This window comes from Rhodnius prolixus, unplaced genomic scaffold (assembly GCF_049639745.1).
Source record: "Rhodnius prolixus isolate KJV_2025 unplaced genomic scaffold, Rpr scaffold_5, whole genome shotgun sequence".
NCBI lineage: Eukaryota > Metazoa > Arthropoda > Insecta > Hemiptera > Reduviidae > Rhodnius > Rhodnius prolixus.
Window position 1 is genome coordinate 40,888,523 of NW_027411624.1, and position 19,519 is coordinate 40,908,041.

Here is a 19,519-nt window from a genome sequence, read left to right on the forward strand (position 1 = left end):
TTTTTAATTTTTTATTAAATTTAAAAAAACAAATTCCTAATTTTTACAGAAACGTTTTGGAAAATAGTTATTTTCCTATTAAAAACAGCTAATAATTATTGATTTTTATTGTTTCTTTTAACGATATAATTAAAGATTTTTAAAGGTAAGGCGTAACAATTAAACTATCTTATGATTTAAATATTTTTAGTTTATTAAGTTAATTACCCTATTGTTCAATTATATTTTATTTGACAATTAAACAATTGTCAAAAATTTTAGAATACAGAATTAGGCAATAATTAGTTATAAATTAAGAGCAACCAGAAGAGAAATAACCTATTCAAATATTTCAGCTAAACTAAAAATAATGTGGATTTTTGAATTGATCTTATTATCCACAGCTTCATTTTTCTACAAAGTAAGTTTAAAATATTTAATAATTTGTTTATACATGTATGTGTTTATTTTTAAAAAGTTATAGTTTGTTTGATTGTTTTTTTTCCTAACTTCAATAAAAAAGCTTTCTTTGTAGATACAAGAAGTTTATCGCCCTTTAGTTATTTATTTTACGCAGTGGCGGATTTATTGGCCCGGGAAGGCTCTGCGGGACACTTCGTTGGCCCGGAGCCCTGCTTTGGGGTTTCGAAATGTGTTTAGTCTGCGGCCATCAATGCATGGGTGCAGAGTAAGGCTCAGGAGTGGTGGCTTGCCACCACTGGGCTACGACAGGCGAAGGAGTTCATCAGAGGCTATTCGCCGAGGCTGACCGCAGAATTAATCCGTCAAGGCCGTGGGGCTATAAGGATAATTGTAGGTCTATTAACGGGCCACTGCAGGCTCAGAAAGCACATGCATCGCATGGGCCTGGCAGATGATAGCCTTTGTAGGTTCTGTCAGGAAGAGGAAGAAACGGCACTGCACGTGTTGTGTCAGTGTGAGGGGCTCGTATGGCTAAAGATGTTACTTCTCGAGGAGGAAAAACCAAGGCCTGAGAGCTTTACCCAGGAGCCACTCTCCAGAATTAAGAGTCTGATAAAACGGACGGGTCTGGAGGGTGAGCTCTAAAGCCGGGGAGCCACAATAGATCCATAGGGGTCGCGGTGGCGCAGGCCTTGAGGCCACCCTAATTTAATCTAATCTATTAAGTTTGTTTAATTCAGTTTCTTCAAATCTGAATCTGATTAAAAGTTATCAGCTGTTTCCTTTTCCCAACTTTCTCCAAGTTCAAAAATTTAGTCTCAAATTTGATTTCCATTAAATATTTTTCAGTTAGAAAGATCTTCTTCTTCTTTCCAAGGTATTTTCCCTGACCAGGGTTCCTTGCTCCAAGCGTCCATCCTTCCCTATCCTGAGCGTCGCTTTCGCATAGACCTTGCGAGCTCTGTTATCTGCGCGAGCCAACTATTCATAGGCGCGCCTTTCTCTTCTTTATCTACCAGTAGTTAGCCAGCAGAGAGCCTTTTTTTGGGGAGGCGCGTATTCGCTCATGCGAAGAATATGTCCAAACCACAATAACCTTCTTTCGTTTACCCTATCCAGTATGGTTCTATCTATAACTACGGCTTCCCTCAAAAACCGTATTTAGAACTCTAATTAGGAAGCCTAATTAGGGCTTTTTGATGTAGAAAACTTTAACACACACAATGCAATATGTAGTTTAAAGTGAGACGAGCAGGGTTTAGGAAGTAAAAAAGAGCTTATCGGCCAATTTACCAATTAGGTGACAGGGCCCGAGGTGAAAACATATACTTAACATTTTTTTTTTTTTTTTAAAGTACATTAAACATGTTAGCCAGGATGCTGTAACTCTTGTTGAAGTCAATGCGATTAAATCTTGCATTAAATTCAAATAATTTAAGTCAAGATTCCATATTCCAATATTTTATCAAGTTACCGCATTTAGTCAGCTGGTGAAAAAGGTTAATTTTATGTGCGTTAAAAAGATATAAATGCTATAACTTTGAAAAGTTGGTAATTGTTCATGAAAAGGTCTATTTCTATCTAAAATTGTATACATAAAATAAGTTTCGAAATTATTTAAATTCATTTTAAAGCACCCGGATTATTGCGATTCAGTACCCATGTTTTGGTCTTTTTTTTATAGTTTAAAATCACACAAAGGAAAAACGTTTTATTTAAAACATATCGTGAGATATGAATTTAATTGATTTATAGTGAATTTTCTATAAATTAATTTCTAACTTTGGAAAAAAATAATTAGCGGAGCATATTTGTTACAGGTCAGAGCTGAGAATGCAGCAGCACTTGTCAATTTAAGAGTTCATCGTTCTCCAAATTTTATGCCAAATTTCTCCGACATTCCGATCGGCCAGATGGACTATACTCACACGTCTGGAACTTCATACTCTAAAACATACAGTGACAACGATGTTAGTATTTTTAAACAAAGAGCAGATGGATCAGTAAACGATCAAGCTTACCATGATAAAAATTCCTCATTCGTTGAGACTACACAAGCGAAAAAAATAGGCAATATACAATCTGCAGGACCTAATGGTAAAACGATGCATTATGATAACCAATTATCTGACCAAGGAGTGCAAAAAGAAAGTTCCAAAACCGGTCATAAAACCATAATTGATCAACCTATCCTTAAAACTGGACCTAATGGTGAATTTATTGTTACCAAAGCAAAAGCAGCGCTTCAACAAAATTTTAACCATTCGGTTGGTGAATCATCAAAGAATGTTATTAAGAAAAAGGTAGGAAATGTTGTTGAAAGAAAAGATGGCGAAGTTGTTTCAAAACAAAACTATCACCAAACTTTTATGGATAATAAACTGAAAGACTTTAATCTTGCTAAAGGAGAAAAAATGGTACAAGATGAAGGAGGAAATTTCAGCAATGACACTTACAATCAGTTGACGGGTAAAGAGTCTGGATCGCACCAAGAAATCGTTTTAGGTAGCAAGGATGACAAAAAATCCTTACCAAATGGACAAAATATAATACCAGCTGTAGGTGGAAATTTCAGAAATTACCCTTACAACCAGTTATGGGGTAAAGAGTATGGATCGGACAAAGAACGCAATTTAGGTAGCAAGCATGACAAAAAATCCTTTCCCAATGGACAAAAAATGGTACAAGATAAAGGAGGAAATTTCAATAATCTGTTAAAGGGTAAAGAGTATGGATCGGACAAAGAACGAAATGTAGGTAGCTTGGATGACAAAAAATCCTTTCCCAATGGACAAAAAATGGTACAAGATAAAGGAGGAAATTTCAATAATCTGTTAAAGGGTAAAGAGTATGGATCGGACAAAGAACGAAATGTAGGTAGCTTGGATGACAAAAAATCCTTTCCCAATGGACAAAAAATGGTACAAGATAAAGGAGGAAATTTCAATAATCTGTTAAAGGGTAAAGAGTATGGATCGGACCAAGAACGAAATGTAGGTAGCTTGGATGACAAAAAATCCTTTCCCAATGGACAAAAAATGGTACAAGATAAAGGAGGAAATTTCAATTACCTTTACAAACCGTTAAAGGGTAAAGAGTATGGATCGGACAAAGAACGCAATTTAGGTATCAAGGATGTCAAAAAATCCTTTCCCATTGGACAAAAAATGGCACAAGATAAAGGAGGATATTTCATTTACCCTTACAAACAGGTGTTGGGTAATGATTCTGGTTCGGAAAAGCAAATAATTTTACGCAACAAGGATGACAGCAGCGGGTAACGTGATAAGTATGCGAGTTTCATAAATCACGTTCTTCTTCTTTTTGTCTTAAGAAAACGTGTTTTATTTATTTTTTACTGTAAATATGCATTACTGCATTGAAGATCACAAAATAAAATAAAACTGACAGTAATTATACGTGTTTAGTTTAACATTTAATATCCCTTAGAGGTCTAGCCACTTCTTGAATGATCTTCATAATCCTGCGAGAGATCCTAACCTAATAAAAGTCACTCGACCTTCAATTATCGCAGTTTAAAAGATCTTGTTTTTTTTCTTCCTTTTATTTAACAATTTGTCTACTGTACGGCCAGTAAAAATGGTGAAAAGTACATAGATTATGTGCTTTGGCTTGCCCCCACCGCACACACGCTTGATTTCGTGAACGGCAGCCATCACTGGATGATAGCCTTATTAGGAGGCGTTAGGGCTGGCTACTGGATACCCAACGTTCAGCGGCGCCTCAAACCTCTAGAAGAGATGGGGTTGGGAGGGCTTGGATTTAAATGAGCGGATGGTTTGGAAAGAAATTACAGGTAACAGAGTTGGACTTTTGCATAAACAGAAGAGATGATGAGGTATGATGTGGAAAAGAGACCGACCATTGTCTATGGTACTTAGAATTTTGGATTGTAAGTATTGAATGCGATAGAAGTTTTGAACGTTCAGCCGTCCCTTATAGTCCATTAGCCCTTACTGAAGCTAGTAGTTGTCCTTTGCTTTGCAAAATGAGAAATTACAAAACTAAACTTAGAATTCAGGGACTATAAAAAGAATTGTTCATATTTATTGAGTTGCTGTTAAGTGGCCTTCGGCTGATCAGTCGAAGCAAAGATACATTGAGTGAAACTAGTAAATGAAATAACCATGAGACATAGGAATTGTATGTTTTTGTAATGAAACAGTTCAATGAGTTTTTTTTTTTTCAAATTATCATCAATTACTTCACCTTTTTCCAATTAATAGCAACCCAGTCTTCACCAAAGCGCCCAGGAGAAGACTCCAGTAATTCAGTAACATTAAAACTGCCCAGCTGGTCAGTTGTTTGAGGATGCATCGACATAAACTGCATGAAAAAGCGTAATGTTGAAAAACACCCAACTTTGATAATTTTCTTCCACTTTCCCTTAATTTTTTAAATTAATTGTGTTAATAGTAGGCGCCACGTTAGCCGAGCGGTTAAAGCAAATATGTATTGTGGTACTGGGTTCGATTTCTAATCCATCTAATCCACGACACCTAATTGATAGTTGAACGTAAAGCCCGCCTAAAAAAATAGGCAATTACTTTACTTTAATTATGCTAATATTGTAAAGGAAAACCCACTAAAATATTCTACTAAACACTACTATTTGTAAGCATTTTCCAGTAAAATTAATTTTTAGATGTTCTGCTGGTGATAGATACAATTTGAAAATTTATTTTCAAATTTAGCTGAGGCAAATTTAAATTTAATCTTATTGCCAGTTTAGTTATCTGCTTGTAATTTATGGTGGGCCAATGGGTAACTAATTTGGTCCAATAATATTAAATGGTAGAGAAATTGTTTAGGTTGAAAGATAATTTCTTAAATTTTATTTAGTCATTTACAATTTATTTATGAATACATACAATAAGTAATTGGTGAAAATGTAAATGGTAAAGGAGGTGAGAAACTACTGAAGGGTAGCAATCTCTACAGGAAGTCAATGATGATGTTCAGCCTTCAAGGAAGTCCCGGGGCCATTGGACACTGGTTTGATTGTTAAGATTAACAGTAGAGGCGTGAGACTGTACAAATGGATTAGAGCAATTAGAGAGAGAATTATGGAACTTGTGATATTTAAGTACTTGTACGAAGATAAAATCTAGAATTGAAATGATTGGTGTGAGGAAAAAGTAGTTTTGGGTGGTCGTACAAGAGTTTTAGCTTCTCTTATTCAAGGAAGTAGGAGAAATTTTGTTATTGTACTTCTGAAAATACCATTTTGTAGTACGGAATTTGCCATATTTTAAGATTATCTCGCAAAGTATTCCTCAGATTTTATTTAAACTTTTTATATCTATTACAAACATATGCATTTGCAACTTTTACAGAAAACATCTATCCTAGAAATTCAATTAGGAGTACTCCTTTAAGAAGAAGTAAGTGTCCATCTTCTAATGTGAAAAGAATTAAAGGTGACTTGAAATTTGAAGCTTTTTGTTAAAAGCTTTTTTAAGTGTAGTAATAGTCGTGAGAGTATTCACTCAAATTATATTTTTTAAATTGCTTTTCATCATCCATTTCATCCGTCCCTAAATAGTTAATAATTTAGCTGTAAGAAAAGGGATTAGGATACTGGAGATTCCTGGCAAGAATCCAACTGCTGGCCCTTGAATTTTCTCTTTCTTAGAGCTTCTAACAGCTCACTATCCGTTGATGAAGAGTGTTGTCTGTAACGAGAGAACATTAAGCTAAAGGCCGGCAGTGCACTGAAAAAAAAGCTTCGGGCGACCTTAGACCTTAAATTATAGACTCTCCATAAATTTTTTTTCTTTTATTAACAGTATATTTAGCTTACGAATTTAGGCAGACACATCTTTATGTTCCATTGTTTTGCAGTCATTTTTATTGTTATTGCTTCTTTAATAATTAATGTTCAATTGTTTCGTTTGACTGAGAAATTCTTTTCCAATGAAGTAAACATTTAGTGCATTAATAAAAAAAAAATATTGCTTTTACATTAATTAAAAGTAATGGTGTGTCCTTAGGAATTATTATTTTTTTTTCTTTTTTTAACAAAAGTCATTAACAGATAGCAATTAGTGGTGTTTATATTGTAACTTAATGATTTACAAAAATGTTCATTTTACAAATTGCATTCTTATTGTTGTTCAACAATTTCCAAACTAAAGGTTTGCAGGTAGGTTACCATTTCTATTTTTTTGTTTGTACGCACGTAAGCTATTTGTTTGTATATTTAAGGTAATGTAAGGGAAATACTATAGAGTCAAAGCCTTTACTTAAGTATCTCAGTAAAACGAAGGCCTAAAAAAAACCAACAAAATTTCAAATAGAAAGACTACTGAACAATTTAAGCTGACAGGAGCTGCAAATAGGGCTTTATATATGGTGCCGGATTGCATTTAACATAGACATTTACGTTGTGTATGTCAAAGACCGCGAATTAATGATGATTCGATCTCCTCTATCTGCATGCATTGTCAGAATAAGCCAAACAAAAGTCATTCCTACCTAAAAACAAAAAAAAAAAAGGAAAAAAAAGCTAATCATGGAGGGAATATAGAGATTAAAAAGGGGATTGCGAGTCGAGAAGAAGTAGATCTACTTTTCAGAGCTGGCAGATCATGCGGGACTGAAAGTAGAGGGCGCTAGACTGCGAGACTGATTAGGTGAGTGATCAACTACTACCTCAGTCATTTAATAACATCGGATTTATATGGGAGTTGTATTGGATGTTTAGACGCGTAAAACTGGCTAGAAATAAATACCTTCTTTGTATGAGAAAGATCCTTAGTCGGCGATGATCTTTTTTTGGTAGAGGTGACAGAAAGTGGGAACCTGCGGACTCCATTATTGACAAGATGATGAAGTAGATTAGATTAGATTAGACTAGGGCGGCCTCAAGGCCTACGCCACTGCGACCCCTTTGGATCTATTGTGGCTCCACTCACTTTAAAGCTCACCCTCCAGACCTGTCCTTTTAATCAGACTCTTAATGCTGGAGAGCGATGATGAAGTAAAGAAGGCGCTCGTAGTTAACTACAAATTGTGGGACAAAGTGTAACTGGATCGTCAATAAAGGAGATTCCAATGAAAGAGTTAAGCTATCTTAGGTTGCGGCAGTTAGGACATGGTCTAAGTAAAGTGATGAAACAGTTTTAGTTCCACAATAGAGAGGTTGTTTCAGTGGGTAGTCCCAATCTAAGGATGCAACATGTCTGCATGCATGAATGCATGTAGTATTTTACTACAGAAATAAAAATTAGCTAAAATTTATTTTATTTTTATTTTTTGTTTCAGTTGGATATATTTAGAAAGCAATGCTGGAATATAACTGAGGACAATTTGATAAAGAATTGCACAAAAAAAATTCAGGAATGTATTTGTTGCAGTTTTATAAAAAATAAAGATATAAAGGAAAACTGTACTAAGAATTGCTGCGATTATAAGAAGGAAAAATTTCTGAACAATAATCCATTAAACGTTAGTCTCAACAAAACAAAGGATAATATTTTGAACAAATTTATTAATAAAATTCCATTAATATATCGTACATCCATAAATAAAATTAAAAAAAAATATCCTACAGTAAAAAAGAAAATATTAACCAATGAAATGTTAAAAGCATTGCACAAACTTGTACATAAAGAGAAAATGCTTGTCTTTAATAAAAAGAAACAGTCAAAAATGCCCAATATCAATAATAATCAAACAGAAAATATTGATAAAAATAATTTTTCAATAGCATCAAGCCTACAGAAAATGCATGATGAAAATTTATCCGAGAACTATATTGAAAGAAAATTTCCTAAAAGAGTACGGTTTGGTAGTAATTTTACTTCGTATTCAAAACCAAAATCTGAACAAGAAGAATTAACAATGAAGGAGAGAAAAATGAGACCAAATTTAATTTTAACGACTTCTAGTGAATCCATAAAGAAAAAAGAACCAATTTCCATTGGATCCAACTTTTCATTTTCAGAAAATAACTTAAGTAATTATTCCATGCTCCACATTGGATCCAAAAAGGATGATGATTACCATCAAAATCCAATAATTGCTGAAAATGGTCTTAAAAAATCATTTAGTAAAAATGGAATGGATTTTTATCGTACAACAATTTTTGATAGAAATCATAATATTGTTGAAATGAATTTAGATAATGAAAAAATTGATAATTTTTTATTATATAAAATAGATAATAAAGATAAAAATAATAACATGGATAAAAATAAGGCCAGTGTTACTAATTACAATATTATAAACAAAACAATATAATCACCAAATTATAGGAATCAAAATTTAAATAAATCTATAAAACAAAAGTGAACATTTAGCCAGTAAAAATGTTACAAATTGTCAGACAGACCAAAAGTTTGCTTTAGCCAATATAAATATTATATTTTGACCATAAACCCAATAATAATAATTTTTTGGAGATCATCAAAACAGTGAGGAGATTAAGCAAAATCTTACAGCAAAATCATATCACTCTAACACTTGGATTTTGGTATCAACCAACAGAAACAAACCGAGAAACTGATTTCAGTGAAGAAACTTTTTTAAAAAGGTCCAATAAAAAAAAAAAAGGAGATATTTCCTTATACGTTGATGATCTAATAAATTTGTTGGTAATGTGATGTATCTTGTGTAAAATCTATTTTGCATACAATTATTGATAACTTCGTGTGTGAAAAAAAAAAAAAAAAAAAATGAACTCTTTATTTATTAGTAATTTCCCTTAAATTAAAACGGTGCCTTGGCTAATTAATCCCCTAAAAAAGATCTAGATCTTCCGCTATCATACTTCCTGCCTTTCTAACAGAGACGGAAGGAAAAACATGTTTTACCATTAGTAGTGCATTTGCGCTATTATTATGTGGATATTGCCCCTATTAACAAATAAACGGAACTTTCTTGTCGTATCTTAATCCTTCCACTTATTTCTTCAAACCCACAATCGTCAAGATAAGCTACTTGATGTTTAAAAATGATTTACGCTGTACATTTGGGATTAAAAAATAGGCCATTACTTTTGAATCATGGGATAGAATTTTAAAAATTCCTTGAAAGTATATTAAGGGATTATTACTATTAATAATAGTTTTGAAACCTTTTTTTAAAGTATTAGGTAATTCTTTAATTAATTAGAACTTAATTTCTAAACATTTGTTTTCGAATTCAATGTTTTAATGTTTCAATGTTGCGCTGTACATTTTTATTAAATCTCTAAACTTCTCTTCAACTAAGACTTTTCCCAAACTGATGTTCTTTTTGAACCTTTTCCACTACCAGATTTTGTACAACGTTGGGACCATGTCGAACAAAATTAAATAATAAAGGAGGTAAACAATTGTACCCTCTGAAAAGAGCTTAAATCCCTTAATATACTTTCAAGGAATTTTTAAAATTCTAGCCCATGATTCAAAAGTAATGGCCTATTTTTTAATCCCAAAATTACCAAAATTAAGTGTCGTGTACGTAGGCGACTATTAAACAAACTTTACTTTAAATTTCTCAAATTAACAATTAAATAAAATCCAAAAGCCTAGTCCGGATGGAATCGATCCAAATTCCATATTACTCCTTAGTTTAACGAGCCTTCCCTCCAACCACTCTTTTATCACTTTTACTATTAATAATAGTTTTGAAACCTTTTTTTAAAGAATTAGGTAATTCTTTAATTAATTAAAACTTAATTTCTAAACATTTGTTTTCGAATTCAATGTTTTAAGAGGGTGAACAAAATAAAATTAAACTCAAACCACTTTATTGTCAAGTAATGAAGTGAGATGTAGAATATTTAGTAATAATAATACTGGGTGTCTCTACAAACTACAAATTGTATAACAGAAAAGTACAACTAAAAATATGACTACAATAAAAGAAATTAATAGAAAATAGGAATAATTATAAAATAAATCCATTGTTTGTTGCTAATTATTCGTATTTTTTTTTTTGCAAAATATTTTCTGTTTTTTTAATCAACAATTTTTTAAATTAAGAATACTCTTCAATAATGTTTAATATTTATTTGATAGAATTTGTATTAATAGTAACTTCAATGTTTGCATTTGAGATTTAAGTGTAACATAAATAATGCACATAGTCTCCATGCGTTGCCAGATGCACAACTAATAGGGTGAACATAATTGAAGATCTTGGTGCTACCAAGGAGTTATCTACAGTTTTTTTAAAATTTTTAGTAGGGACAAAAAACTAAATATGCTTTAAGATGTATTCCTTATGTTTGTCTGCTGTAAGGATTAGTTAATATATTGTGATGGGGGTCATTTGGGGCTCAATTTGAACTTTCTAGGGCATTTTTTTAAGCTTGCTATAAGCAAAAGTTATTTTGCAGCTAACTCTTTTTTTTGCACCAAAATCATAATTTTCAGTAATACTTGAGTACATATTAAGGTACTTTAGTCAACAGATTTTTTGAGCTTTTAAGTGGCATTTTGTGTCTTGTCGAAGCGAATGTTAGATATATTATTATGCCTGTCAAAAAAAAAAAATAATAATATCTACCTAATATAAACATTAAATAAACATAATAAAAAATTTTTTGTTTGATTGATGGCGTCATCTTTTCTGTTTGGAGCAAAAGTAAGTTATCTGCAGTAGAAAACTCATTTTTGCTCCAAATCTAACCTAGGTTAGAGAATAAGTAATAATAAACGAGTCTGCATAAAGACTCGTTTATGCACCAAAAGATGTAGAATTGAACATACAATAGGGGGCGCCACTAAACACATTTTCTGAAAAAAAAAATGTAGATAACTCCTTTTTGCACCAAGCTCTTCAATTATAAAGGTAGTGTAACAACAATAGATTCATCAGAACATTATTGCTTCTTCAAACTCCTTCCAATAGTTATACAAACTTTTCAGTTACAGGTACTAGGTTACATCTTTATGTATATTAGATCAAAATTGGGGAGGGGGATGCTTCTAAATAATACAATCGTCCAACATGACGTTTTAATTTCTCTTACGGTGCTGTGCTGGCTGATCTTATGTTGATGGACTTTTTTCTTTTTTTTTTCTTGTAGCAAACTGTTGAGTACTTTCTTTGGGAAAGACGCTGCTTAGTTCCTGTTTTTTTTAATTATTATTATTATTCCCTCACTCTCCCACTAAAGCTCCCTGTGGGTTTCACCAGTCTCCACACCGAACACACCTGTATGAATGATTTTTTTTTTTTAATTCAAGAAATACTTGGATACATATGCTTTTCCATTTACAATTAAAAAATGTTTTACTTATCTATAAATAAAGTTTACTTTTTTAATGTAGGACAGACAACTTTTAGGGTGAAACATGAACCCATCTGAAAACTAAGAATTCAATGGCTAATTAACTCAAAAGGAGCAATTACTCCAAAATCCCTTTTCTCACCAACTAATATTAATTATTGTATATTTGTATTATATAAAGTTTATTATATAAAAAGTATGCCATGAAACGAAACCAGGGGTAATAAAAGAGTGCCTAGACTGGGTTGTAAGCCAGAAGAGGAATGAAATCAAAATTGTAATATTCGATTATTTAATATGTTTAATGAGACGTTGGTAAAACTTTTTTAAACTGATCATACAGTAAATAATTCAAACAAAGAAGAAAGCCACCAGGGGAGGCTGCAAACTATTCTTCGAATAATTCAACGTTCGTAAGGGATTCCTTAGTTTAATTGAACCATTCAAGGCGTGCAACTCTTCTTTTTTTTGCTCTTCCTATTTCTTTACGGCTCACTATACAGTGATGGAGATGCTTTATGATATTTAATGGTAAAATAGACAAAACTGTAAATTAAGATGACTTGCCACGAATTCCGCAAGAAGTTTATGTTAAAACACCCTCATCAAATCTAAAAACAAATCCCATTAAACTTAAAAAAAAAAGAGGCAGAATAAACGTTATGCTTGCTGATAAATTAAGTAATCACATTGATGTTTTAAGAAGACAATTTACTGATAATACCTCAGCAGATCAGGCCATAATAGATACATCGGCACCACAAAACCAAACTGAATTAGAATCAAACAAATACATAAAAACGAAGAGGTTTCACCAGCCGCTATTGAACTTTTTATATGTATATGCTTCAACTGCACTTTCAAATATTACAAAAACCATGACACAAAACCAAACTGAATTAGAATCAAACAAATACATAAAAACGAAGAGGTTTCACCAACCGCTATTGAACTTTTTATATGTATATGCTTCAACTGCACTTTCAAATATTACAAAAACCATGACACAAAACCAAACTGAATTAGAATCAAACAAATACATAAAAACGAAGAGGTTTCACCAACCGCTATTGAACTTTTTATATGTATATGCTTCAACTGCACTTTCAAATATTACAAAAACCATGACACAAAACCAAACTGAATTAGAATCAAACAAATACATAAAAACGAAGAGGTTTCACCAACCGCTATTGAACTTTTTATATGTATATGCTTCAACTGCACTTTCAAATATTACAAAAACCATGACACAAAACCAAACTGAATCAGAATCAAACAAATACATAAAAACGAAGAGGTTTCACCAACCGCTATTGAACTTTTTATATGTATATGCTTCAACTGCACTTTCAAATATTACAAAAACCATGACACAGAACCAAACTGAAATAAACAAAAAGATTAAAACAAATAAATATGTGAAGGATTTACCAAATTGTATATTTGCTCCGACTGCACTTTCTAATATAACTTTGACCGAACTAACTCTGAACGTTACTAATATTGTTGTAGAAGACAAATAATCTCTTTTAATGCATTCGTTGACATGTACTTATTTAGCAAGCTCTAACCTACCTCTTGTTTACTTACTAAACTGTTAACGTTACTATTAAACCAACAAGGCTTCGCTAGATGTCCTAGTAAACTTGTTTTCCAATGTTTTTGAATTTGTAATTTCTGCGCTCATATTTGTTATTATATCTGTTTTCTATCATGATTACAATAATATAATATTTAAAGCAAATTAATGAATTATTTTCTAAATTTATTTGCTTGTTATTAAAATTCACTATTAGAACTATTTCATGAAAGAAGATTGTATTTAGAAACCTCGGCTACCTTATCTGCGAATATAAGTGTATGTATCCATAATGCTGTAGACAAGAAATCCGGGGAAGATTTATGAGCATCTGATGAGCTGTTACTGGAAAACAATATTGCAAGCAAGGATCGTTGTGCTTAAAAGCCTGAAACTTAGAAAATGTGCGAATATCTTTATTTTTTTCCCCGGCGCATCGACAGCTTGGTCTTTTGTTATTATTATTATTTTATTTCTTAAAAAGAAGAAGATCATTAGACAATATTGGTATGTATTGTATTTTGTTAAATTGTATATACATAGTTATTTCCAATTTTAAAGAAATGCCCACTTTTTCAGATGAAGATTAACGTCATTTAACTATCAATTAGTTGTAGAGGGAATTGGATGCACTAAAACATTTTGTCCAACTAATAAAAACTAGATTAAAATGGGATTTGAAATAGTAATCTCTCATCACCATTATGCACTAAGCTATTGTATTTAGTATTATTATTTTTTAATATATTCTTTTTAATTTTAGGCGCGTCTTTTTCAGTGCACTGCCGACTTCCGGACAGTGTTCTCTCTTTAAATACACCACTTTCCATCACCGAACAGTGAAATATAAGAAACTCCTAGAAAAAGAGAATCTAAGGGCCACCCGCACCTGGAGTCGAACTTAGGATCACCGAATTGGAATCCAGTATACACCTCAGCTAATGACTGAAAACAAAAAATAGGTAATTTATAGCTTTCCCTAAAATTTGTGGGATATTGCAAAACACATTAAAATAAGGTTTTCACAATCTGCAAAAAAATGGAATCACTGAAATCGAGGTAAAATTATTAAGATATACTTTGAAGCTTTTTACAAATTAGTTTATATACCCTTATTTAAAAAGTAAATCAATTATTTGTTTTCCTTTTTGAGTGGCGTATTTTCCAATGACTTCCTTATTAAAAATCAGGAATTACACAAGATTTCGTTCAGTAGAAAGCATTTTGAAGCGATACGGTTAAATACTAATAAAAGCCATGTTTTCTTTATACAAAAGACATTTTTTGGTAGTTTCCACTTTCAAACCTAAACTGGAGATTTTAGATGAAAATAAAAGGAATTTTGGTCTCCAAGGGCATACTTGCTATTTAATTTCCAAATGAAATATTAATAAATCTTTTATTACAGATCTTTTATAGAACATTCAAAATTGATTTGTTCCACTAAATTATATCATTATGCAAATAAAATCAAACTAATACATAATTAAAACTCATTTTTTTCTAATCTAAGAATTATTCAAGGAAAAATTTCCTGTATTTATTCAATTACAGCCGTAGTAACGAGGAGCACAGCTAGCGATGAACTTGCCGCGGCTACTTTTGCTGATAATTGTAGTATTTGTGTACTCAGAATTTGGGGTAAGATTTGTTTTTTTTATTTCCCTAATTTTGTTACATATTTTTACTTTTTCACATTTTTAATAAGAATCTAGCGAGAAAAATCCTGCGATTTTCTGTATGGGTAATTCCCAAAGTTGTAGCATCTACACTTTTTCTTCAATCTCCTATTTCCAAAAACATCTTTACATTTTAACTTACATTTTAAACAGTTTACAAAAACAAATATATTGCAATGATCCTAAAAAAATTAGAGTGATGTCTACCTCCATTCTGTCTTATAACTGGCCTAAAACTAATTCTGCAAGCAATGTTCATTCGATTTATTTCATTAATATGTTAGTTATAGAACCGTTCGCAAGTATAGTTGATTATCACAATATCTCATAACGATATCGCCAATTGTAGAGAAGTCTCATTTTGTAATTAATAGGAAGAGATTAATTTAGGTGGTCGAAAACTTGGAACTGTGTTGTGGAGCCATTGGATAAAGATGATAAATAATATATAAGTGGTAAAACTGAGAATTTTTACAAACAACACTAGATAAGAGAGTCTATTCTCCCATCGGCAATAAATGTGTTTATATTAAATTAAATCCTTGGAATTACCATCGATAAACTTTTCAAGTAATAGTTTTAGAACGTCCAGTGACAGACACAGACCATTTTATAAAAATCGCTTTTTCGGAACTAAGAGACCTTAAAGCGGATATTTCCGACGAAATCTAAGTATTAATATTATCACAATACATTTCTTACGTATTTCAAAAAAGCAATAAAAATCGTAGAAAGTTAGAAGCAGAAAAACAACGGTACAGATAGTGTAAAAGATACTCTTAGATAAAACAGTCAAATAAAAGATTTAAGGGGCTCTGCAAAGTACATAATACCAGTGAGAAGTAGACATCGAAAATAGGCGATTCCTTTACTTTTCTTTTTTAAGAAAAAACAAGTGATGATTTTCAACACACTTTTCTTGACAGAAATTTAATATAAAAAAATTATATTTGTAACCAAATATTTTCTGTTTCAAAATCATATTTGTCATGAGAAACCATGTTTCCAAGGAGACAGTGAACTACGTGATACCGATGAAGATCCTTCTAGCTGATGGTACAAAAGAAGTTGGCCGAAATTTTCGCTAACAAGAAGTAATGGAGTTCCAGACGAAAGGGTAAAAAGAAGTACAAACACACCAAAAGTACCTACATCTGAAGATAGCCATACAATATTTACAGTTAGATTACCTCATAACACTTCCAAAGTTTTTGTAATCTATAAAAAACCAAATCAAAAGATCCAGAATCAACAAAAATACAACTGGCTTAGCTCCGATGAAATGATACTTGAAATTAATCAATAGTAATTGCAGTACCACCAAAACCAATAAAATCTAATCCAAATGTTAAAACTAAAATGCCTGCAATTAGATTAGTTTATTTTGTGCTGTAGTTCCCTGATCAGTTCTTAAAATCTCCGTCAGATTGTTCATGGCTAACAATAATTCCTTTCCGACTAGAACCTAAAACCTATGAAAAGTATCCTACTATTCCCTCACTCTCTGCTATTTTTATTTTTTAATTAGAGCTTATCGTCTAATTTACCAATTAGGTGTCTGGGACCGAGGCGGAAACATTTACTTTACATCTTTTTTTTTTTTTTTTTTTTTTAAAGTACATTAAACGTGTTAGCCAGGATGCTGTAACTCTTGTTGACTTCAATGCTATTAAATCTTGCATTAAATTCAAATAATTTAAGTCTATATTCTATGTTCCAATTCTTTTATGTAGTTACCGCATTTAGGCAGCTGTTGAAATAGACTAATTTTGTGTGTGTGTATTTTTTTTTAATAAGATATAAATGCTATAACTTTAAAAAGTTGGTAATTGTTCATAAAAGGGTCTTATTTGTATCTAAAATTTTATAGTTGAAATGAGTTTCCAAATTCATTATAAAGGCACCCGGATTACTGGGACTAAGTGCCCATGTTTTGGACTTTTTTTATAGTAAAAAATCACTAAAGTACAATACGTTTTGTGAAAAACACATCATAACATATGAATTTAATTGATTTATAGTGAATTTTCTATAAATTAATTTCTAAATTTGGAAAAAAATAATTAGAGGAGCATATTTGTTACAGGTCAGAGCTGAGAATGCAGCAGCACTTGTTAATTTAAGACTTCGTCGTTCTCCATATTTTGTGCCAAATTTCCCTGACATTCCGAACGGCCACATGGACTATACTCACACGTCTGGAACTTCATACTCTAAAACATACAATAACAACGATGTTGGTATTTTTATACAAAGAGCAGATGGATCTGTAAAAGATCAAGATTACCATGATAAAAATTCCTCATTCGTTGAGACTACACAAGCGAAAAAAGTAGGCAATATACAATCTGCAGGACCTAATGGTAAAACGATGCATTATGATAACCAATTATCTGACCAAGGAGTGCAAAAAGAAAGTTCCAAAACCGGTCATAAAAACATAATTGATCAACCTATCCTTAAAACTGGACCTAATGGTGAACGTATTGTAGCCAAAGCAAAAGCATCACTTCAACAAAATTTTAACCATTCGGTTGGTGAATCGTCAAGGAACGTTATTAAGAAAAAGGTAGGAAATGTTGTTGAAAGAAAAGATGGCGAAGTTGTTTCAAAACAAAACTATGACCAAACTTTCATGGATAATAAACTGAAAGACTTTAAACTTGCTAAAGGACAAAAAATGGTACAAGATGAAGGAGGAAATTTCAGCAATGACACTTACAATCAGTTGACGGGTAAAGAGACTGGATCGCACAAAGAACTCCTTTTAGGTAGAAAGGATGACAAAGAATTCAATAGACAAAAAATGATACCAGCTGTAGGTGGAAACCTCAGCAATATCCCTTACAAACTGGTGTTGGGTAATGATTCTGGTAAGGAAAAACAAATAATTTTACGCAACAAGGGTGACAGCAGCGGGTAACGTGATGAGTATGCCAGTTTCATAAATCACGTTCTTCTTCTTTTTGTCTTAAGAAAACGTGTTTTATTTATTTTTTACTGTAAATATGCATTACTGCATTGAAGATCACAAAATAAAATAAAACTGACAGTAATTATACGTGTTTAGTTTAACATTTAATGTCCCTTAGAGGTCTAGCCACTTCTTGAATGATCTTCATAATCCTGCGAGAGATCCTAGCCTAATAAAAGTCACTCGACCTTCAATTATCGCAGTTTAAAAGATCTTGGTTTTTTTCTTCCTTTTATTTAACAATTTGTCTACTGTACGGCCAGTAAAAATGTTGAAAAGTACATAGAGTATGTGCTTTGGCTTGCCCCCACCGCACACATGCTTGATTTCTTGAACGGCAGCCATCACTGGATGATAGTCTTATTAGGAGGCGTTAGGGCTGGCTCCTGGATACCCAACGTTCAGCGGCGCCTCAAACCTCTAGAAGAGATGGGGTTGGGAGGGCTTGGATTTAAATGAGCGGATGGTTTGGAAAGAAATTACAGGTAACAGAGTTGGACTTTTGCATAAACAGAAGAGATGATGAGGTATGATGTGGAAAAGAGACCGACCATTGTCTATGGTACTTAGAATTTTGGATTGTAAGTATTGAATGCGATAGAAGTTTTGACCGTTTAGCCGTCCCTTATAGTCCATTAGCCCTTACTGGAGCTAGTAGAGTGTTGCACAGTTGTCCTTTGCTTTGGCAAAGTGAGTTGGGAGCGTTCGTCTAATAGTTTCTTTAACAATTCTGTATCTGTGATTCAGTTCAATTCGTTTGAATCGATTTTGTGAAGATTCCATGTTAATTTTTTTCCAAGGTGGAGTCTTAGATAAGGGAATTAAGTAAATGAGTGTAAGAGATTATATTTTATTTTTTAAACTGTAATATTACGTATGTTACCTACCATCAAATTACTGTTATAGAAAACAAGAATTCACAACATCCATAAATTCAAGATTCCATAAAATATAATTTTAAATTAAAACTGTCCAGCTGGTCAGCTGTTAGAGGATTGATCGACAAAAACTGTATGAAAAAGCATAACGTTGAAAAACTCCCAACTTTGATAATTTTCTTCTTAATTATTTAAATTAATTATGCTAATATTGTAAAGGAAAACCCACTAAAATATTCTACTAAACACTACTATTTGTAAGCATTTTCCAGTAAAATTAATTTTTAGATGTTCTGCTGGTGATAGATACAATTTGAAAATTTATTTTCAAATTTAGCTGAGGCAAATTTAAATTTAATCTTATTGCCAGTTTAAATATCTACTTGTAATTTATGGTGGGCCAATGGGTAACTAATTTGGTCCAATAATATTAAATGGTAGTAGAAATTGTTTAGGTTGAAAGATAATTTCTTAAATTTTATTTAGTCATTTACAATTTATTTATGAATACATAAAATAAGTAATTGGTGAAGATGTAAATGGTGCAGGAGGGGAGAAACTACTGAAGGGTAGCAATCTCTACAGGAAGTCAATGATGATGTTCAGGCTTCAAGGAAGTCCCGGGGCCATTGGACACTGGTTTGATTGTTAAGAATAACAGTAGAGGCGAGAGACTGTACAAATGGATTAGAGCAATTAGAGAGAGAATTATGGAACTTGTGATATTTCTTCTTCCTAAGTTCTTGTGCGAAGATAAAA

The 19,519-nt window shown here is 32.2% G+C and overlaps 4 protein-coding genes across 5 annotated transcripts in view; 3 read left to right on the forward strand and 1 right to left on the reverse strand.

Annotated features, from left to right (window-relative positions):
• The first annotated feature begins 243 nt into the window (after positions 1–243).
• LOC141457942 (uncharacterized) lies at positions 244–3,821 on the forward strand. Of its 2 annotated transcripts, none has more exons than XM_074135346.1 (2): positions 244–400; positions 2,223–3,821. In XM_074135346.1, exons 1-2 carry the CDS (start codon positions 350–352, stop codon positions 3,681–3,683), a joined length of 1,512 nt encoding a protein of 503 aa, XP_073991447.1. In that variant the 5' UTR covers positions 244–349; the 3' UTR covers positions 3,684–3,821. The 2 variants fall into 2 exon arrangements, with proteins under 2 accessions (XP_073991447.1, XP_073991448.1); XM_074135347.1 differs by lacking the exon at positions 244–400 and adding an exon at positions 1,873–1,971.
• A 2,554-nt stretch (positions 3,822–6,375) lies between these two features.
• On the forward strand, positions 6,376–9,141 carry LOC141457946 (uncharacterized). Its single transcript, XM_074135352.1, has 2 exons — positions 6,376–6,568; positions 7,690–9,141. Exons 1-2 carry the CDS (start codon positions 6,506–6,508, stop codon positions 8,665–8,667), a joined length of 1,041 nt encoding a protein of 346 aa, XP_073991453.1. The 5' UTR covers positions 6,376–6,505; the 3' UTR covers positions 8,668–9,141.
• LOC141458143 (uncharacterized) overlaps positions 9,083–19,519 on the reverse strand; it is an 85,918-nt gene continuing 75,481 nt past the window's right edge. The window contains exon 5 of the mRNA XM_074135740.1: positions 9,083–11,571. Coding sequence (XP_073991841.1) covers positions 11,528–11,571 — 44 coding nt within the window. The 3' untranslated portion in view covers positions 9,083–11,527. The remainder of the gene's footprint in view (positions 11,572–19,519) is intronic.
• On the forward strand, positions 14,714–17,964 carry LOC141457951 (uncharacterized). Its single transcript, XM_074135357.1, has 2 exons — positions 14,714–14,870; positions 16,995–17,964. The coding sequence occupies exons 1-2, from the start codon at positions 14,811–14,813 to the stop codon at positions 17,829–17,831; spliced, it is 897 nt and encodes a 298-aa protein (XP_073991458.1). The 5' UTR covers positions 14,714–14,810; the 3' UTR covers positions 17,832–17,964.